Source organism: Meleagris gallopavo, chromosome 22 (genome assembly GCF_000146605.3).
Source record: "Meleagris gallopavo isolate NT-WF06-2002-E0010 breed Aviagen turkey brand Nicholas breeding stock chromosome 22, Turkey_5.1, whole genome shotgun sequence".
In the NCBI taxonomy this organism is placed as follows: domain Eukaryota; kingdom Metazoa; phylum Chordata; class Aves; order Galliformes; family Phasianidae; genus Meleagris; species Meleagris gallopavo.
In genome coordinates this window covers 2,004,512-2,025,544 of record NC_015032.2, presented here as the reverse complement: position 1 = coordinate 2,025,544, position 21,033 = coordinate 2,004,512, and the positions used below count along the sequence as shown (strand labels likewise).

The 21,033-nt window shown below is 58.2% G+C and overlaps 2 protein-coding genes across 3 annotated transcripts in view; both read left to right on the top strand.

The window, feature by feature from the left end:
• LOC104913984 (myosin-7B-like) overlaps positions 1-1,840 on the top strand; it is a 4,810-nt gene extending 2,970 nt beyond the window's left edge. Inside the window, exons 5-6 of the mRNA XM_019622073.1 lie at positions 1,213-1,318; positions 1,795-1,840. Coding sequence (XP_019477618.1) covers positions 1,213-1,318; positions 1,795-1,840 — 152 coding nt within the window. The remainder of the gene's footprint in view (positions 1-1,212; positions 1,319-1,794) is intronic.
• On the top strand, positions 7-20,147 carry SOGA1 (suppressor of glucose, autophagy associated 1). Of its 2 annotated transcripts, none has more exons than XM_031556501.1 (15): positions 7-55; positions 5,484-5,708; positions 6,542-6,700; positions 8,851-8,913; positions 10,824-12,035; positions 13,013-13,129; positions 13,291-13,416; positions 13,707-13,937; positions 14,025-14,132; positions 14,297-14,464; positions 15,147-15,398; positions 15,501-15,572; positions 15,946-16,016; positions 16,259-17,708; positions 17,798-20,147. In XM_031556501.1, the coding sequence occupies exons 2-15, from the start codon at positions 5,511-5,513 to the stop codon at positions 17,945-17,947; spliced, it is 4,377 nt and encodes a 1,458-aa protein (XP_031412361.1). In that variant the 5' UTR covers positions 7-55; positions 5,484-5,510; the 3' UTR covers positions 17,948-20,147. The 2 variants fall into 2 exon arrangements, with proteins under 2 accessions (XP_031412361.1, XP_010720571.1); XM_010722269.3 differs by having other exon boundaries at positions 13,010-13,129.
• Positions 20,148-21,033: the final 886 nt, after the last annotated feature.

The window sequence follows — 21,033 nt, the reverse complement described above, 5'->3', positions numbered from 1 at the left end:
CGACGGGCTGCTCCGCGAGCTGGAGGATCTGCGCTCCGAGAACGACTATCTCAAGGTGGGCACGGTGCGGCATCGCCGGGTGCGGCGTCCCTGGGCATCCCTGGGTAGGGCACGGCATCCCACAGCATCCCTGGGTGCAATGCAAAGTGGCGTCCCTGGGCAGAGTACAGCTTCCCTTGGCATGGCATGGCATCCCTGGGCAGGACACAGCATCCCACAGCATCCCAGACACAGCGTAGCTCAGTATTTCTGGACGTGGCGTTGCTGGGCACAGCACATCATCCCTGGGCACATCCCATGACATATCACCCCTGAGTAGGGGCGGACAGCATCTCTGGGCATCCCACAGCATCCTTGTACGTAGCGTAGTTCAGCATCTCTGGGCATCCTTGGATGTAATGCAGCATTTCTGTGATTTTTGTACTTGCTCCCTAGGCATGGCATTTCTGGGCACAGAGTATCTGGGCATCTTTGGGCAGGGCATAGCATGCTTGGGCATCCTATGGCATCCCCTAGTCATAGCATGTCTTAGCACCTCTGGGCATCCTTGGGCATCCCTTAGCAGGACCCAGCATCTCTGGGTATTTTTGGGCATAATACAGCATCCCTGGGCATAGCACAGCATGGCCTGGGCGCAGCATCACATGACAGCCTTGGGCATAGTGTAGCTCAGAATCTCTGGGCATTCCTGGGAAAGGTACAGCATCTCTGAGCATGACTGGATATGGCACAGGCAAGTATAGGGCGCATAGTTCAACCCAGTACTGCTCAGCCCAGCATCACTGAGCACGGCATGGCATGGCTCAGCTGGACAACATAGCCAGTGCTGAACTTGGCTTGGTACAGCCTGTCATGCCATGGGATAGCCTGGAAGGTCCAAGCTCAGTTCAGCATGGAGAAACCCAGCACAGCCCAACACATGGCATGGTACGGTACAGCACAGAGTGGGATGCTGCCACTGTCCTCTCTGCCTCCTGACACTGGCAGGTCCCCAGGGGGAGATTTTCCAGCTCATTTCCCTCCACCAGTCCCTGTGCTTGCTCTTCACATGGGCCTCAGACTCCCCGGGGCCTTTTTCCAGGCCTGCAGCTGGCTGATAGACACACAGTGATGCCAGGGCAAGTCTGGGGACGTGGGTCTTGGGGACAGAAAGGGGATAGATGCTGTGACCTGGTGGGCTGCAGGCATTTTGCATCCTCCCCTCTTCCTCAGGGTGCCGCTTGGGTAAGACATTGATGCCACCATACAGGCTGCAGCAGCACCTTGAGAGGGGCCAAGTGTCGGTGCTGTGCTTGGTGGCATCCCTTTACTGTGGCAGGTGGGAACTCGCCAGGTCTGCCTCACAGTCCTTCCACAAGCCAGAGCTTGGGAACATGCGGGGATTGCTGTGGTGAGGTGAGAGCTGGGTGCTACACCCTGGAGATGCTTGGCCGAGCCCTTTGTCCATTAGCAAAGCCCCAGCTTGCAGCTGGTGTCCGAACTCCTGCCAGAATTAGCAGCATGAGCTTAAGGGCTTTGATTTACGGAGAGCTGGAAAAATACAGATGAGGCCCCTCCGGTTTCCAAGAATGTGTGTGAAAACGCTGCTGCGCCGGCTGGCCGTGCAATTGCTTCCTCCATCTTCACGTGATCATCACGGCAGGCTGCAGGGCTCGGGATGTTTTGCTGCAAGGAGCAGCCCTGGCATGGAGCGATGTCCAGAAGCTGTAGGGACATTGGTGTCCACACTCCCACTGTGTGTGGCAGTGCTGCCCTCTGGACTGCCCCTCCATGTGCCCCATATTCCCCTTGCAGTCCCAGGGAGATGGGAAAGCAGCAGCGAGATGTGAAATCTTCCTGAAAGTGCTTTGAGCATCCCGCATCCTCTGTGCTGATGGGTTAGGGTCAGTTCTTTTCGCCTGGCTTGGGCTGGCCAATAACTGCAGCCATGCTCACTTGTGGTGCTCCCAAAAAAAGTAGAAGCTGTCGAGCAGACTGTGACCAGCAAGAAGACAAATGATTAGGCTGGCCTGTGATGCAACATGCAGGGATGCTGCGGAGGGTCCCCTCCCCTCTGGCACCGATCTGTCTGACCTGTCAGAGGTGGTACATCCTAGTGCTAACTGGAACAGCTACAGGTGAAATATCACTTGGGTAGAGCTGGATAAAATTCCCATTTTGGGGGTTTGGGGATGGATTGGGTGCTGTCAGCGTGGCCGTGCATGGTGCCTGGGCAGGGCAAGCTGTCAGCTCGTACTGCTCCTTCCTTGGCTGCACTAACCCAACGGATGAATATATTTCAGCATGCCTCTCCTGCTGCTCCCTGCAGCAGTGATTTCCCCAGGCTTAGAGGGAGAAAAATAATTTGACAGAGGCTTACAGCAAAACAACAGCAGTGCTGGAATGAGCCCCAGGGCCTCATCATTCCCAGCCCCACAAAGGGCTTGGCAGCGCCTGGCTCATCACCGCTGCCCAGCCAGCAGTGAGCCCCCAGCTGTGTGCAGGGTAATTTATGGGGGCAGGTGCAAAGCTGGGAAGCTCTGGGATTTGTCTTGCTGTGAGGCACAATGAGAAGGGTGGCTGCTGTGCTCTCGGAGAGCTTGAAGAAACCCTTGTGAGGCGTTACACAGGGTGCCCCTTACCAACCTTGCATCACATGGTGTACTGGGGTGTGTGCCAGGACCCTCTTGCTGGGGGGGTCCCTATTTTTTTCCCTAGCGAATTATAGCATAATTCTCTCCTCTGTCCGGTGAGGGCTCAGAGTTCATTGAGAGCTGCTGCGCATGTCCTGTAACACCAGTGCAGCTGCGGGGTGCTGGTCCTGGCTCTCTGTGGACTCTCTTGCTGCTCCAAGCTCTGCACAGAGATGGGAATGTATAGCAGCCCCCTGCCCACACCCCTCCTTGCTCTGTTCATCCTGTGCTGGGACTCAGTGTGTGCACAGGGCTGTCCCCAGGATTCAATGCTTGCTGCTTGGCTGTGCCCCAGAGCCAAACGCTGCCAACCCTGGCGAGGCAGGCATTGCCAGCAGCACAGCAGCCAGCAGTGCTGTCATTTGCATCATCCAGCTTTGCATCCTACTCTGCTTTTTGCTTGTAGGAGATGGGGCTCCCACTGTGCTGCCTTTTGGAAAGATGCAGTCGCTCTGAGGCTCACGGGTTGGTGTTTATCTTGTGCTCCTCCACGAGTGACGTTTGATTCCTGCAAATACAAGCCAGGCATTGGCTTCTGCACACCCCATCATGTCTCCTGGCATCCTCCTCACCTCCATGGCGTGCAGTATTCAGCACCGCATACAGTGCTTTTGCAGTGCCAGTCCTCAATCCTGGCTGTTTCTCAAGCATTTCATCTGCTCCTGGCTCTACCTTTGCCTCAATCTGCGTTTTCTGGTTGCATTTTGCAAAGATGCACAGCAACGCCACAGAGCTGCAGCTGCAGGGTGGTCAGGGTGGGCTGCTCTGCCCACAGAGGGTGTCAGCACCGCCGCCCTGAGCTGCCCCTGGCCTGCTGGCATCTTGCTGCTCTCCGATCCTAATCCCATTACCTCGGCTTAGCACCGCAGGGCGTCCTGCAGGGAGTGTCCCATAGCACCTCAGCTGCCTCACAGTCCTGTTTAGGCCACCATTCAAACAGCTTTGGTGGTGAAGCTTTCCTGAGCCACCTGACCCAGGCTGGTTTCAGCCTTCTTTCTTTTCTCGTGGTACTTTGTGAAGCATCAGGGCGGTATCTTTATTTCAAGTGCTCACATTGCCACGCAGGATCTGCTCACCCTATTTGCAGGTGGCTGTTTTCTGCTGCCCCATCGCAAGCCACCTGCATTGTGCAAAGCATTTTTTCCACGAAAGCTCTCGACTTCATTCCAAACCCACCCCAGCAGCTCCCAGACCAGCGTGGCTTTCTGAGCTTTTCTCATTTCCCCAGGTCACTGTGGGGTTTCCAGTAGGGATATCACCCTGGGGAGCATTACAGCCTTCACAGCAGTGTCTCCTGGTGCTGTACATCTTTGTGCTTTGTGCCTGGAGGTTTTAGAACCATGGGATGTGCCTGTAGCGATGTAGCGACCCCCCTCAGTGGGACAGTTTTGGCAGTTCCCGGAGCACCCTGGGTCCTCTGAGGGTCACCTCCTGGTTCTTGCTTACTCCAGAACCCCGACACAGAGCCACGCGGCCGTTGTGGTGCCGGCAGCTCGGGGATAATCGGGGATTGTCTCGGTGACATCCCCGATTTGCCATCTCACTGCAAAAGCCAACAGTGAGCGACTGTGGCTGATCCCCGCAGCTGCCGCCCTCAGGCTTTGTTTTTCGGAGTGGGGGGGGGGTAGAAAGAGAAAATGCAGCTGGAGCTTTGTGCTGGAGCTGGGCAGAGTGGCTGCCACCAAATTTGAGGCAGCTCCGGGCGCTGTGTGCGCTGCCAGCCCAGCTCTGTGCTCCCCTCCGCGGCAGTGGCTGCCTGGTGGCAAACAGTGGGGCAGCCTCAGGGCCCAGCGCTGGCAGCCACGCTCGTGTCCCTGCGTTGCCTCTCTGCTCCGTGCCTGCCTCCTTCCTCCTGACACATCTTTTCCAAGGCGACCTACATTTCTCTCACTGCAACTGCTGCCTGGGCTGCTCCCACGGCGAATCCTTTCCCTCCCCCATCTTCCTCTTTTATTTTGGTTTATTTATACGAGAGGTGCTGGCAGCGACACGCGTGGTGTTCAGCTCACCGGGAGTCCCTGAGCCCTAAGAATGCTCCTTCCCCCAGTGCACCGCTCTGTGGGGCTCGTGGGATTTAACATCCACATACGCATCCCATAGGGGGCCTGGGGGTTGCGGCAAGTTGTCCATGGGTCACAGTGTGCCCTGGCAGCCAGAAGGGCCAGCCGACCCCTGGGGTGCATCAGGCCCAGCGCTGCTGGCCAAGCGAGGGAAGAGGTTGTCCTGCTGTGCTCTGGGTGCCACAACATAAGAAGGATATAAAGCTGTGAGAGAGCGTCCAGAGGAGGGCTGCAGAGATGGGGAAGGGTCTGAGTGTGAGAGGAGTGGCCGAGGTCGCTGTGTTTGCTGGGCACGGAGCAGAGCTGGCTGAGGGGAGGCCTCATGGCGGCTGCAGCTCCTCACAGGGAGTGGAGGGCAGCGCTCTCAGCCATAGGGTTTGGGTGGTGCTGTTGGAGCCAGGGGTAGGACTCGATGATCCCTAACTCAAGAATTTTGTTATTTTATGGTCCACTTTGGGTGCTTCTGCCTGCTCCCTCAGTGCTGTTATCCCTGTGCTGAAGGTAGACATCCTGCACATGATACCAGTTTCCCCCTGATCTGGTGTGCATGGAGTGCACGTGGCCCAGTGTTATCCTCTACCTCCATAGGCATCCCACCATGTGCAGAGCAGCATAATGATGTCATCTGTGCCATGAGAGGAAAGGAGGAACCCCCCAGTTGTTAGCACCCATCTGTGGGGTGCACGGCATGGGCACGTGGGGCAGCTGCAGGCTGTGGGCTCTGACCTCTCCAACACGCCTCTCCCTGCAGGATGAGATTGAGGAGCTGCGCGCCGAGATGCTGGAAATGAGAGACGTCTACATGGAGGAGGACGTCTACCAGCTGCAGGAGCTGCGGCAGCAGCTGGACCAAGCCAGCAAGACGTGCCGCATCCTGCAGTACCGCCTGCGCAAGGCCGAACGGCGCAGCCTGCGTGTGGCACAGACCGGCCAAGTGGATGGCGAGCTCATTCACAGCCTGGAGCAGGACGTCAAGGTGATGCTCGGGGGGTGCCCTCAGGGGCAGTGCCCAGAGGGTGGGGCGGGATCTGTCCCAAAGCAGCTTGGGGTGAGATAGGAAGTGAGTTGCTGGGACACAGCTTTCCACTGTAGCTGGGGACCTGGGAGCTGCTTCTCCTGTTGGCCACTATGGGAACTTTGGAAGGTCCCAGGCTGGAACAGGGACAAGGTGATGGCTCTGAGGTGGCCTCGCATCACTCGCCCCAGCACCAGCCTGATGCTGAGTTGTGTTTGCTGATCACTTGTGCTGCTGCCAGAAGGAGTGGTGGCAGCAGGGGACATCTCCATTGCTGGGGAGCGGCTCAATCAGCAGCTCAGATTTTGGAGGGAGGTGACAGAGGAGCCTGAAATCAAGCACTGTGCTGACCCTGAGCAATGCCCCCCACAGGGGCTGCAGCAGGGAGTCGCTCAGCTCTGGGGGCTCTTGTGCGATTTTTCCGTAACCCGATGCAGCAGCTCGCCTTTCCTTTCCCGAGGGGCTGCTCCTCTCCCCTCCCAGCCATGCAGCAGCTGCTTTCCAGCACTGTAGAGCACACAAAGCTGACAGGCATCTATCCCACAGCACTGCGTTATGCTTGGGGAAAGCAGGGTTTGACCACTAGAGGTAGGGGCAGGAGTAATGATGGTGATAAAGGAGACACATGTGGCCAGGGGACAGGATATTACCTGGCATGATGTCTGCTCCAAAGGGTTCTAAGGCGATCTTCATGGGTATTGTCTGGGTCTGGTAGGTGCCCGTGAGGTCCTGCCCCTGTGCTGTGGTCCCAGCATGCTGTGCCCAGCCCAGTGACAGCCACACTGTGTCTCCAGGTGGCCAAGGATGTCTCCGTGCGGCTCCACAACGAACTGGAGGCAGTGGAGAAGAAAAGGATCAGGCTGGAGGAGGAGAACGAGGACCTGCGCCAGCGACTGATCGAGACGGAGCTGGCCAAGCAGGTGGTACAGAATGAGATGGACAAGCTCAGAGAGGTGAGGGGAACACAGGGGGCACGTGGAGGGGGTGACCCCAAGGCTCAGCCCCCAGCAGGTGTCCTGGCCTGGTGCCACGAGGCATTCATATCGCTGAAACCCAAACCGTGCTGCAGATGCTCATGAAACCCGAGCGGTGCTGCTCTGTGTAGAGTGATGTTAGGGTGTGTGGGCAGCACCACACCCAGGGCTGGCTGTGCCCTGACTGCCCGTGAGTGGGGACAGCTTCACTCTTCTCAAGCTTGTCCTTTGGGGCATGGCTGGCACATGTGTGCCTTTGTGTGTGTGCTGTGCGCACTTATGCAGGACTCCAGGGCTGTTAGTCTCAGACAAGCTCCTGGCCAGGAATGCTGCTGGTCCCCATGCAGTGAGGGGAGATCCTTTCTTGGTGACAGGAAAGGCATCGTAGTGACAGCACAAGCATGTAATCCATCGCAGCACTCATAACCCACTTCCCTACTGCCCGGGATGCGATGGGTCCCCGAGGAGCTGCAGGCACTGTGCCAGAGAGGATGTGGTGCCATCGCCCAGCCCTGCTGCCCTCACTGCCTGTGTTGGAACGGGGGTGGGGACAGTGGGTTGTGAGAATAGAATGGGAGGTGTCCCTTCTGCAGCCCCAGTGGGCTGCTGCTGGATGGCACAGGACAGGCTTCTATGTGCTTGAGGTTGTTTTGAGTTCCCTGAGGCTGGCAGGTCTGTGCTGGTGGGATGCTAATGGGCACAAACCTGGCTGTGACCATAGATGAGCCCTGCAGGGACAGAGCGTTGTGTTCCTGCAGTTCCTGCTGGGCTCTGCAGCAGGCACCATGGGTTTGCATCCGCTCTTGAAAAGGGCATTTCCCCAGGCACTGGGGTTACTCACTTATTCCAGAACGCTAATTAGGAAAGCGAGTTAACAGGGTGAGTTACCACTCTCAGCAGCCTCCTCCCTTCTGCTGTAGGATGTGGAACAGTGGCAGAGCTTGTTAGCAGCATGCAAACAGCAGCAGGCTGGGCAGGGCTGAGCTTGCCCCTAGGGGCCGCTTATTTCTCACTTGCAAGAGGTTTTCCCGTGGCTGGGCTGCTGTGGGATGGGCAGTGCATCCCCTGGGCTGAACCTCCGTCCCCCAGCTCTATCCTGGGCGCAGGGACTGCAGTGTCCCCTAACCACTATGCTGTGGGGTAAGGGCATGCCTGTCCCTAGCACAGCCGGGGCGAGCAATGCCGACGTGGCACAGCCAGCCCCCGGGTGGGGTTCGAGCAGCTCCAGCACTGGTCTTAGCCTTAATAGGAAAGCTGGAGCCCTGCACCTTGGCACAGGCAGCAGCTTACATTTCACAGCTGCTTTCTTTGGCTGCTGGGGCCTCAGCGCCAGCATGGGAACGTGCCTGGGGCAGCCCCAGCCTTGTGAGCCTCATTGCATCACCCACCAGGGCACAGCAGGGCAGTGCATGACTGGGAACAGGTCAACTTGTTGTGTTCTTCTTTTTTCCTGTGTGGGGCTCCCCATGTCTCAGCTGTCATTGCTAGCCTGGGGATTGTCCCCTGTGTGCCCAGGGACCCTGGAGAAAGGGCCAGCTCCATTGATAAACTGGGAGACCTCAGCCATTGCAAAGCACTCTTTGTGTTGGGGTGGTCAGAGGGGCAGGAGGATAATTGCTGGGGGATTTAGGCTTGGGAATCTTGGTGTCCCATTCCGCCCAGATGCCACTGTCTCTAGCAGTATGACAGCTCGTGGCTGATTCCAGGTCCCCATTTGCAACCCCATCTCTGGGCGGATAGGAGAAAAGCAGCTGGGATGTGCCTGCTGCTGCGTGTGGGCAGGGAGAGACATGGAGGAGCTCCAGCTCCTGCTCCCAAGCCAGGATGCCCTGAAGCCATCCCAGTCTGGGATTCCCCACTCCATCCGGCCCATGACTCAGCCTCTCCACTTGCCCTCTTGCCCACAGGGGAAATCTCTGGCCAAATCCCATGACATGATGTCAGGCACCCTGGATCCCCCAGCACCAGGGGCTCATCCCACCAGTGCTCTGGCCCCTTCCCAAGCTACTGGAGCAGTCAGCAGTGCCCTGGCTGCGGTGTCCCCAGGCTGGGAGTGCTGGTTGCTCTGTCCGTCTGCAGCAGGGTGCCACGCTTTGGCTGTAGGTGACATCTTCCTTTTCTCTCTGCAGAATTCCCTGAAGAAAAGGGGGTCTCGCTCCATTGGGAAGACTGAGAAGAAACCATCGGTGCAGGTACGGGCCGTGGTGCCAGTTGATGGCCACTGCACCCAGCACGGAAGGAAATCCTGAGCAAGGCAGAGCCATCTCCTCCTCTCAGAGCTCATCTGCCTTCCCCAGCCCCTGCACAAGGCAGGGATTGATGCGCTGAGCTATCCTCATTGTCCTCGGGGGTCCCTTGTCTCCTTTATCAATGGAATATCAGTGGCAGGTGGTGCCTTTAGCCCCTTCCATGTGTCATTGTTGCCTGTGCCAGTGGCCAAGTGATCCTGAGGGGCCTGGGGTCCCATGGCAGCAGCTTGAGGCCACTGTCACCATCCCTGCCCTGTGCAGGCTTCTGGGCGAGTGTGGGGAGGGGCTGTGATGGCAGCTGGGGGATTTTATCTGTCACTTGCGGTTGCACTGAGCTTCTGTGAGACGTTAATGCTGTTACCAGGGCTCAGAGGGGCAGAGTTGCCTTTGTGGTGATAGATATGCGAGTGTTTTAATACCCAAAAAATCCTCTTCCAAAGGCAGGCAGACATAGGATCTATTCTGGGGAGTAGAACTTCCCTAAAGCCTGGGCAGGGAGGGAGCCCCATAAAGCTGTAAGCATCTCGTCATGGTGACCCCAGGATTTTTGGGGTCACTGTGCTACTGCTATCGCATCCTACTCCACATGGGGACAGAGTGCAGGAAAACACCACCCTGCTTCCCTGCTTCCCATGCTGTCATTGTTCCAGAGCCCTCAATTTAGGGATATGAGGCAGAAGGGCAGCACCAGAGGGACACAACTGTGGCTTAGTGCTGGAGGTTCAAAGCCAGCCTCAGCTTCCTGGGGTGCCAATGGGCTGGCAGCTCCCCCAGTCCCTGTGTGCTTCCTGTGCAGCATGACTGGGTGCCCCCAGGCAAAGCCATCTGTGACTCATTGGTAGCTTCTTGGGCTCCTTTCCTGCCTGACAGTGCTGGGCACTAGGAGAAAATGGAGTTGTTGGGGCAAGACAAAGTTAAAACCGAGCTCTGTCCCCTCTGTCTCCAGCGCAAGGAGCAGTTGAGGTGCTGCTGGTTGCTCTGGCTGTGCCTCGGACAGGGGGAAGTGCCCGGCTGCAGCTTTTTTTCCTGGAAAAACAGGAACTGAGGTCATGTCTGCCTGGCTGGGATAGCGGCCTCATGACGCTGCCCCCCCACTGCTGTCCCTGTGGCTATTTTGGGGAATTAAGCAGCACCCCAAACCTGTGGCAGTCCTGCAGGGATGGAGGCACCACATGTTCCGTGGTTCCTGGAGCTTTGTGGGCACCTCTGCCATGCTGGGGGGCATTGGGGTGCTGGGAGCCAGGGGAGCTGGAGGTGGGTGCCACTGGTGGGTGATGCTGGTGGGTCCCCCCTAGGCGGTCACTACACCAGAATGACCACACTGGACAGGAAGTCACGAGCTGAGTCAGGAAATCCTGGTCCTCTGTCCAGAAACCTTTCCAAGGCTGAGAAATGGTTTCTCAGAGCAAAGAGCAGAGCTGGTTATTGATAAAAGTAAAGTCAGCCTGAGCACAACTTCAAGCAAAGGGGAAGCAAAGGAGCCTGAGCAGGGCCAGGGGCTTGGCTGGGGCTATGAGAGTGGTAGTGGGGATGGTGGCTGAGAGGAAAGGGGCTGAGCAAGGGGTGGGACCATGGGAGAAAAAAACAAACACATTGTAGCTGCTTCTGCCCTCCAGGCTGCGGCTGTCACTGTGTCCCAGTAAGGTGGCTGCTCTGCCACCACAAAGCAGAGGGAGAGGAAGCCTGTTGGTGGCTGGGATTTTCTCCCGTGGCATCAGGCAGCTTTCCTCCCCATCTTGGGTGGTGTCAGAGCCAGGCCCCCGCATCCCCAGCTCGGTGTCTGTGCTCCATGTCCCTCAGAGCCGCCATCTCTCAGCCTGTGACCCTAACACCTGTCCCCTCCCTGTCCCCAGGAGGACAGCGCAGACCTGAAGTGCCAGCTGCACTTTGCTAAGGAGGAATCGGCCCTGATGTGCAAAAAGCTGACCAAGCTGGCCAAGGAGAATGATGGCATGAAGGAGGAGCTTCTGAAGTACAGGTCCCTCTACGGGGACCTCGACAGCTCCCTGTCCGTGGAGGAGCTTGCCGACTCACCCCACTCACGCGAGGCCGAGCTCAAGGTCCACCTCAAGCTGGTGGAGGAGGAAGCCAACATCCTCAGCCGCAGGATTGTGGAGCTGGAGGTGGAAAACCGCGGCCTGCGGGCTGAGATGGACGACATGAAGGGCCAGGGGGACAGGGAGCTGCCAGGGCAGGATCTGCGGTTCCTGGCCTGCACCTCGGCCTGCGGGGACGCGGGGGACACGGTGGCAGAGCTGCGACGGCACCTGCAGTTTGTGGAGGAGGAGGCCGACCTGCTGCGCCGCTCACTGCTGGAGCTGGAGGACCAGAACAAGCTCCTGCTGAACGAGCTCAACAAATACAAGTCGGACCACGAGCTGGATGTGACGCTGTCAGAGGACAGCTGCTCAGTGGTCAGCGAGCCCTCGCAGGAAGAGCTGGCCACGGCTAAGGTGCAGATCAGTGAGCTGAGCGGCAAGGTGAAGAAGCTGCAGTACGAGAACCGGGTTCTCCTCTCCAACCTGCAGCGCTGTGACCTGGCCTCCTGCCAGACCACTCGGCCCATGCTGGAGACCGACGCTGAGGCCGGCGACTCAGCGCAGTGCGTGCCCACTGCTGGCTGGAGGGATGAGCGTGGCACTGAGGCTGAGGTGCAGGACAGGGTGCTGGACGGCGGTTCCAACACCAAGCTGCTTAAGGCCAAGGACTTGGAGACCCTGCTGGGCATCCGGGACCAAGCAGCGCTTGTCAGCAAAGCCATCGACATCTTGATTTCAGATGCCAATGGCTTCACCTCCAGTTTGAAGGTGTGCCTGGACAACGAGTGTGTGGGGGGGCTGCTGGCTGAGGCCCTGGATAACAGCAGCGAGAGCCCCAGCGACGCCAAGCTGATGAATGTGCTCCTCATGAGGCTGGGTGTGCTGCAGCAGGACCTGGGCTGCTTCATGCGGAAGGTGGACCTCCTCTCCAGCGGCCTCAAGGAGCACTCCGGCTCCTTCCCCTTCTCCAGCAGCCACGAGGCCACCAAAGAGGGGCTGCAGAAGGAGCATGGCTCTGACTTGCAGGTACGGGGCTCCTTCCCACGCCCCATGGCCGCCCCGCAGCACTCGTTGCTTTATTTGCCACTTTTTTGCCTTTTTCTTCCTGCTTTAACAGAACAAACCCCAACCCGTAACATACCCCTCCTCGTGCCTCTCCAGAGCAATCCCCAAACTAATGCTCAGCTCGCTGCATGCCGTGGCACCTGGGACAAGATAGGACTCTGCTCCAACAGAGTGTGTGCAGCAGGAGGTGGTGGCAGAAGTCTGCGTGGCTGCAGTGCTGTCCCACCCCAGTGCAGTTGCCCGGGCAGGGCTGGTGGCCCAGCTGCTCCCATCCACTGCCACCAGGCTCCCTGCAGAGCCAAGCGTCCCCTCCTCTGATGCTCTGTGCTTGTTGGGATGGGCAGCATCCCAAGAGCCCCCTGAACTGCAGGCAGCAGCTTGGGAAAGGCCTCATGGCATGCACTGAGATAATTCCCAGGCAGGGTAATATGCAAAGCAGAGATGGCTAGGCAAATTTGGGTCTGATGGGGAGCATATCCACAGCGAGCATCCCATGCTCTCCTCACCAGGACAGCCAGGGGTGGGGACAGGACTGGGGACATAGGTCCTATCACGGGCACAAGCGCTTTTCTGGAGCACACTCACTTGTTCAGAGTCCTATTTTTCTGCATGCTGCTGGACTGCAGTCCCACCAGCCCCAGGTCCTGCTCCCCCCTAGTCACTGCATGGCACCGTAACTGGTGTTTGCACATTTTTTCCCTCTTTCTCTCTTTTTTCCCTTCCTTTTCCCAAACAATCCAGGCCACGTGTCTCATCCTGTGTTTCCTTTTGGTTTCCGCATTGTCTCCCGCCATGGTGATGAAGTTCCTTCTCCTCATCATCCTTTTTGTTGTCTTGTAGTTCTTTACTGTTTCGGAAACCCATTGTTTTGTTTTCTGGCTTTCTTTTCTTCCCGCTCTTTTGGTTTGTTCTCATTAACTTGCCCACGCATGCAGCAGCCTGATTTTAGGGACGCCGACCCTTACCGCATCACCCACACCAAGGACACGGACCCCGCACATTCCCGGAGCTACAAAACCTGTCGGCCTGACGAGAACGACTCCTATGCCACCGAGGTACGAAGCCACCTGTCCCAGAGTGGGGCTGGGAGCTGTGTCCCCTCAGTGGGGCTGGAGGGTTGGAGATGCCCCAGTGGGAGTGATGCGGGGTCAGGAGCTATGTAGAGATGCTGAGCTCTGCCCGGTGGGCACCCACTACCCTCTCCATACCCTTGCAGATGAAGGAGCTGCAGCTGGTGCTGTCAGAGGCCAATGAGAGCCTGCGGGGGCTGCAGGAGCAGCTCTCGCAGGAGAGGCAGTTGCGGAAGGACGAGGTGGACAACTTCTCACAGAAGATCTGCCAGGTGAGCAGGTGCTGGCCCTGGGAGATAGGATCCCCATGAGCACAGCTGGGGCCATCCCCAGGCTGGGGACCTGCTTGAGGACACTCAGAATAGTCCTCAAGAAATGCGGGGGCTGAGCCTGCCCATCTTTGCACGTGGGTGTAGAGCCATGCAGAACTTCCCCCTGTTGCTTTTATGACCCCACTGCCCTCTGTCTGGGCAGAGTCAGAGTCATAAAATGTGGGGTCTGGTGCTGGGAGGAGGCACAGCAGCCTGTATGGATGCTGATGGCTCAGCATATCACTCCACAGCTGAAAGAGGACCACCAGAAAGCCCTGCTGCGGCGTGAGTTTGAACTGCAGAGCCTCAACCTGCAGAGGCGGCTGGAGCAAAAGTTCTGGAGCCAGGAGAAGAACCTGCTGGTGCAGGAGTCACAACAGTTCAGGCAAAGCTTCCTTCTGCTCTTCATGAAGCTCAAGTGGTTCCTCAAGTGCTGGCGCCAGGGCAAGATAGTGCACAGCGAGGGCGATGACTTCCTGGAGGTACTGTGGGCAGGGGAAATAGGACACTCAGCTGTCCCCAGTCCCTGGCTGGGGTCCTCAGCAACCTTCCCACGGCATCTCCTGCAGGTGAACAGCATGAAGGAGCTGTACATGCTGCTGGAAGAGGAGGAGCTGACACCACAGCAGCAGGCAGATAACAGGACCTGCTCTGGGGACGCCTGGACTCCCAACACGGTGAGTGTAGTGGGCAGAATCATTCCCCACTGAGTGTCACTGCTGGGCAGTGGGGGGAGGGGTCCCGTACCCTGCTGGCATCTCACATCTGTAACGTGGGGGTGGCAGCATGCACAGCTGGGGCACCGAGGTGGCACCCCTTGCTCACCTCTGGTCCCTGACAGCCCAACGAGTGCATCAAGACACTGGCGGACATGAAGGTCACCCTGAAGGAGCTGTGCACAGAGCTGCGGGAGGAGCGGCGTGGTGCAGGCGAGCTGCAGCAGCAGTTTACCAAGGCCAAGGCTGCCTGGGAGATGGAGCGCGCCGAGCTCAAGTGCCACATCGCCCAGGTGGGAGCCTGGGGTGGGGGGACGTAGGGCTTGGGAGCTGCCCGACTGTCAGCCAGAGCTTGGCTGCTGGGAGGAAGCATGGCACGGCAGGAATCACAATGAGCAGCCACTCTAGCAGGCGAGTTTCTATAGCAACGGGGCTGGCATGAAAATTGCAGTGGGAGCAGAGGATGCACTTTATTTCTCTGATGGGCTTGTTTAGGGTGGGTAGGATGGTACCAGGACTCAGCGTGCTCTGGTCATGCACAATGCTCATTACCCCAGGCTGCAACAGCACCAAAGCCTTCCTCTCCTGTCCCGTCAACCCCCAGCCCCAGTCTGCCCTGAGCTCCTGGTGATGACAGTTTGCAGCTCCCTTATGCCGTTCTGGCAGCAGCCTGTGGCTGTGCATCTGCTCATGAGAGTGATGCCAGCGTTTCTTGGGCTGTGTTTCTCTATGGTCTCCATCTTTAGTCCCCAGCTCCCCTCTCTCCTCCCCAGAAGTGAGCAGAGCTTCTGTGGTGGCAGTATCCCTCCTTCAGATGCCATCCTGGCCACCACCAGCAGTATCCCTGGGGTGCTCTCTGCCAGCCCCGCAGGGATGTCACCTTCCCAGGGTTGTCAGGATTTCGGTGGGGACATTCAGCCCCCATCCCACTGGGTGACCATCTGGCACGTGGCTGCCAACACCGTGTCCCTGCAGCTGGAGGCAAAAGCAGGCAAAGGCATCACGGAGCGGACGTTACCAGACTGGAAGGTGGCACTGAAGAGGGAGCGCGAGGAGCATCAGCATCTCCTGGCTGAATCCTACAGCGCCGTCATGGACCTGACCAAGCAGCTGCAGATCAGCGAAAAGAACTGGAAACAGGAGAAAGTGGAGCTGCTGGCCCGCTTCAAGGAAGAGCAGCAGCAGGCAGAGCAGCAAGCGAAGGATCTGCAGAACAAACTCAACCAGGTATGGTGTCCCCATGCATGTGTCATCCAGCATCTGCCCCTGCTCATTGTGCATCTGCCCCTGCTCGTTGTGCACGTGTTGGATGACGGATGTGTTCTCCAGTTGCAGAAAGGAGCCAACCCGTGGGCTTTGAAACACTCCGAAATGGAGAAGCATGGCAGCAACTGGAAAGAGGTGGGTGAGAGAGGGCTACATGTGTTGTGGCTTCCTGTTTGGCTCAGGTCTGTGCTAAAAATTGATGGAGGTTGGGTGTACCCACAACAGCATTCCCTGAACAGCAGTCTCAAGCAGTTGCAAGGGGCATTTAAGTAGATGGAGACAGCAGAGAGCGTGGCTCATCCCCAGGGGTTTCAGAAAGTTGTTAAGAGAATAGTTGTGGGCAGGGTGAGCCCACACCTATTTGGGTAGCTTTGGGAGTGAGGTGCAGGACCTGGTTGTGTTGGGGAAGCGCTGCTGGAAAGGAGCAGGGTGCAGTCCCTGCTCAACACACCTGTGTGCTGTGGTCCTGTGCCTGACTCCACCAGAGCATGCTTCTGTGTCCTCCTAGGCTCTGAATGAAAAAATCACAGACAAAGAGACAATCTCTGAAGAAGATGCCAAGGGAACCAACTTAAAAAGGTGAGCGTGGTGGTGGCCATCATCCCCGAGATGTGGAGGATATCAGTGGCTCTCGCAGCTGGATTGACCTCCAGCTCTGTCTGGACACGGCTGTGGTCCAGGATTGTCTTCCTGGAGGCAGTGAGCAGGGCTGGGTGCCCAGCAGGGTCCCATTGGGGTGATGCCTCCAGCATCCCACATCATCACCCTGTCCCTCTGCCTGCATGGGCGAATGCTGAACCCTGTCCTCTCTTCTCCCACAGGACCAAGTCCGTTTCCTCCATGTCAGAGTTTGAAAGCTTGCTCGACTGTTCTCCCTACCTCCCTGGAAAGACTGTGCCTGGGCTGGGTGACCATTCCCGAGGCAAAAAGTCATCTGCAGCCTCCCAGCTGCTGCCCAACGGGATCCGGGATAACGCCGGCCTTCCTCCCCCTAACTGTACCTACGTGAATATCGAGCAACCCGCCTCCGACAGCCTGGCCAAGGAGAAGCTGGGCATCTCCTCCTGGGACTACTCACGGGCCAGCAGCCTCTCGGGGCACGACCCAGCTCAGAAGCAGATGCAGAGGAGCTACACAGCACCTGACAAGACAGGGATCCGCATCTACTACAGCCCTCCTGTGGTGCGGCGCCTGGAGGCAGCTGTGGTGCACAACAAGGAGGGGAAGATCATGATCGAACCCGGCTTCTTGTTCACCATGGCCAAACCCAAGGAGCCTGAGGAGTCGGCCAGGGCAGAGAGCACGTACAGCCAGTGGCTGTGCAACTTCTCCAAGCAGCAGCGAGAGCTGCTCGATGGCAGCACAGGGGAGAGCAGTGTTCCACCAGTGCCCCACTTCCCTCCCTCGCTGCACGACCTGGAGATCTCCGGTAACATGAGTGACGACATGAAGGAGATCACCAACTGCGTGCGACAGGCCATCCGCTCCAGCTCACTGGAGAGGAAAGTGAAGAGCACCTCGAGCCAGACCGTGGGGCTGGCCCACGTGGGGACACAGACCACGCAGACAGTGAGCGTGGGCCTGCAGACAGACCTGCCGCGCAGCAGCCTGCATGGCAAGAGCTGGTCCCCACGCAGCTCCTCGCTCGTCTCAGTGCGTGGCAAGCAGATCTCCACCTCCCTGGACAAGGTGCACGCCAGGATCGAGCGGCCCTGCTGCTCACCCAAGTACGGCTCGCCAAAGCTGCAGCGGAGGTCTTCCTCCAAGCTGGATGCCTCCAAGGACAGGAGCCTTTGGAACCTGCACCAGGGCAAGCAGAACGGCTCCGCCTGGGCCCGTTCCACCACGACTCGTGACAGCCCCGTCCTCAGCAACATCAACGATGGCCTGTCCAGCCTCTTCAGTGTGGTGGAGCACACCGGCAGCACCGAGTCCATTTGGAAGCCGGGCTGCCCTGAGGGCGGCAGGGCCAAGGCTGAGGCCCCCAAGTACGGCCTGGTGCAGGAATTCTTCAGGAATGTTTGTGGGCGGGCGCAGAGCCCCACGGGCCCCCCAGAGAAGAAGGATGCTGGTGGTGGGGAGGAGGGCTCCAAGAAGACCGAGCATCCCAGCCTGGCCTCCTATCACCCCACTGAGAGCACCTCCCGCATCCTGAGCAAAAAAGTCCTCAAACAAAACAGCTGTGAGGACCCCAAGCTGATGTCCCTTGGCCAAGGGAGCAAAGAAGCATTCCCCCGGGACCCTGACTTCATCTCAGCCATGGCCAGCGAGGTAATGAAGTGGGGGGGCTCCTATGTGCCAAGCTGTGTGGTGGGGATGGCTGCAACCCTCTCTAACTGCCCTTCAATCTTTCTTTGCAGGACATGGCATGCGACTGCAGCTCACAGTCCCTCACCTCCTGCTTTGCCCGGCCGTCCCGCTCCGCCGCCCGCCACTCGCCCTCCAAATGCAGGCTGCACCCCATAGACATCCCCAGGGCGGAGGAGAAGCCCGGGCCGCTGAGTGAGTGAGGACAGCGAGATGGGGCGCGCAGCCTAGCCTGCTTCCCACTCTCCTTCCCCAAGAACGCCCACGGGGCCCCTCTCGGGGATGCATCTGTCTCCTAACCATCCCCTCACTCGTGGGGATGCTTAAGAGGCAGATGATGAAGGGCGGCGGAGGCTGCCGGCAGCAGTGGGGCATCCCGCCAGGGTGGCCGAGGCACAGACACGACGGGAAGCACCGGGTCCCTGCGGTGGCCCCGTGAAGGGGACAGCTGCCGCGCAAGGCGGTGGCTGTGATGCTGCTGGTCCAGGGAGGGGTGAAGCGCGACAGGGGTTGGATTTGACGGATGGATCCGCCCCGTGGCCAATGCTGGGTGCATCCCTGCCAGCTCTGCTTGCAGGGTGGTTGCATCAGCCGTGTGCTGGAGGGAGGCGGGGGGGTCCCCGGGCTGGGCGGTGCGTGGAGGCGTTCCCATCCGGCTCCTGGGATGGGTGCTGGATGCACGTGTGTGGGACCCCCCCTCCCAGCAGCCTAAGCCCTGCTGAGCCCCCGCCTCCTTGCCCGAGGCCACTTGTAGTTATTTGTTCTTCCAAGTGCTGAATTTACATATTCCTCCCTCTTTTTTTAATTTCTCCATCCGCTTTTGGCTCTACCCAATTCCGAACAGCCTGCAATGTAAAACCAAGTGCATTTAAAAAAAAAAAAAAACACAAAACCAAACGTACTGAAATGAGCTAAATTGGAGATGTACCAATTGGATTAAGAGATTGTGGGCTGGGAGGCTGCATTGTGGCTCGCAGCCTCCACCGCCCGGAGGTTGGGTCATCACCATGGGGAAAAGCCTTATCCAGGGAGGGAGGAGAACAGCATCCTGGCAGTGTTTGTGCTGGGTGAGAAGGGCAATTTCCGAGGTGGCTGCTTGACCTATTTTTGAGCTGCGTGCCAAGGGCTGGGCAGAGATTTGCACAGATGGAACTGCCTGCAGGTGCCTGTGCCTGCTGGAGCTGCAGGCATTGCTTGGGGGGCTCTGGACATTGCTCCAGAGCCTCTGTGCATTGCTCTGAGCCTGTGTACATTTGTCCCAAGGGCTCTGTGCATTGTTCTGAGGCTCTGTACATTGCTCCAGGGGCTCTGTGCATGGTCCCAAGGGCTCTGCGCATGGCTCCGGGGCCTCGTGCAATGCCCTGGGGGTCTGTGCATTGCTTTAGGGGCTATGAACACTGTTTTGGGGGCTCTGTACACAGCTTCAGAGGCCTCTGCGTTGCTCAGGGGCTGCTGTGAACGGTGCTCTGGGGGCTCTCTGCGTTACCCTTGGGGCTCTCTACACTGCTCCAGAGCCTGTGGGCGTTGTTCTCATGTTGTGTACATCGCTCCAGGGGCTCTGTGCGCTGCTGTCATCTCGCAGCCGCACTCAGAAACCGCTCTTGCTGCCGCAGCTGCTGCCCCCTCCCGTCCAGCCTCATACTGCCCGCAGCGGGACGGCTGCATCACTGCCACGTCGCAGCCTCCGTCAGCATCTCCGCGATGGCTGCTCACTGCCTGTGTCTCCGGACACACCAGCATCAGCCAGGGCCAGACGGCCCAACACCGATGGCCTTTCACTCCGAGGGCACCTGGCCGGCCCCACGAGGTCCCTGTCACCCAGCCGTGGGGCAGGCACTGCCCCCAGCACCAGCAGCCAAGGCCAGGCAGCATCCCTGCCTGCCGCCCTCACGTCCCCGGCACTGCCGCCGGCATTCTCCTGCTGTACATAGATCCTTTCGGGGTGGTTTTTAGCATTTTCCTTGAAAACTAGGCTTTGTTTTGTTTTTAAAGACTATACTTTTGGAATGTGTTTGGTTTTTGTTTTTTTTTCTTTCTCATTTTTACAACTGCCTTTTAATTATTTGTAATATTAGTCAGTTCTGTCTTACTCTGTAAATAGCGGTGCTGGGTGTTACCCACGAGGGTGGGAACAGGGACAGGGGACGGCAGGGGCTTTGTGAAGGCAGCATTGCATACAGGCAGGAGCTGCTTTGGCCAAGCCTGGGGAGATGGGGATAATTAATGTGCTGTGGAAGTGCCAGGTTTGGCCTCAGCCCCTGCAGCATCTGCCCCTGTCCTCTCCGCAGTCCCTGTCCCTGCCCCAAGGTCACATGAAGGGCTCGCTCTGCCCTGATGACAGCACCTGCCCGCCCTGTGCTGTGCCTGCTTGTCGTGTGATGAATAAAGGCCCTGCAAACCCTCTCCCGCACCCTCGGTGCTGCTTTCCCGTGCTGCGGGGGGCAGCAAGGGGTGAGAGGTCCTGTCCCCAATATCCCCGCCAGCTGTCCGCACCTGGTGTCCCATCTGCTCCCCATCTCCAAGTGCTGACTGTGGCTGTGCCGCACGGCTCCCTGCCATCACTCCCCTGTCCCTCATGGACTCTCACCCCACACAGACCCCTCTTAGCTCCATGTTCTCGTGTTGCTGGCGTTTCTCATGCCTCCCTGCCCCCATCCTGCCTAGCTGCTCACTCCAACCTGCACACAGACCCCATGTCACTGCCCCAGCTTCCTGTCCTCATCACATGCAGATCCCAGCCCCCATAGGCTCAGTACATGAAACTTCCCCTCCCTGAGCTCCCCCACCACCTCCTGTGTCACACCTCTCCTTTTGCTTCTTCACTATCTTTTGTGTTTCATCCCTTCTGTCCCTGCTCCTCAGTCCCCCAGTGTCCCATCCCTTCTTCTTATTCTCCTTTATCCTCAGCCACATACCTTTCCACCTTCATGTGCTCTTCCATTGGCCATAATATCCCACACCCCTTTATTCTGCTCTATCATCCACATATCTCTTTTCTGCTTCCCATGTTCCACTGCCCTCCACAGTCCACCTCTCTTCTTCTGCACTTCCATTTTCTACCCTATCCCCCCCCTTCCAGTGCTCCTGTTGCCCACTGTTCCCCATCCCTTCCTGCCATGCTCCTCCATCACTCATCACGTTTCATTTCCACGAACAGTTTCTCCATCACCCACAACCTCCTATTCATCTTTCCTTCCATCATCCTTCATTTCTCTGTTCTATCACCTGCCACATCCTCTTCCTCCCTCATCACCCATCACATCCTGTCCCTTCTTGTGTTCTACCATCA

Coding starts and splice junctions, on each gene's coding strand:
- SOGA1 (XM_010722269.3), top strand. CDS start 5,511: ATGCTGGAAATGAGAGACGTCTACATGGAGGAGGACGTCTACCAGCTG. Junction 12,036..13,009: donor AGCATGGCTCTGACTTGCAG/GTACGGGGCTCC, acceptor CCACGCATGCAG/CAGCCTGATTTTAGGGACGC. Junction 17,709..17,797: donor TCTCAGCCATGGCCAGCGAG/GTAATGAAGTGG, acceptor CTTTCTTTGCAG/GACATGGCATGCGACTGCAG.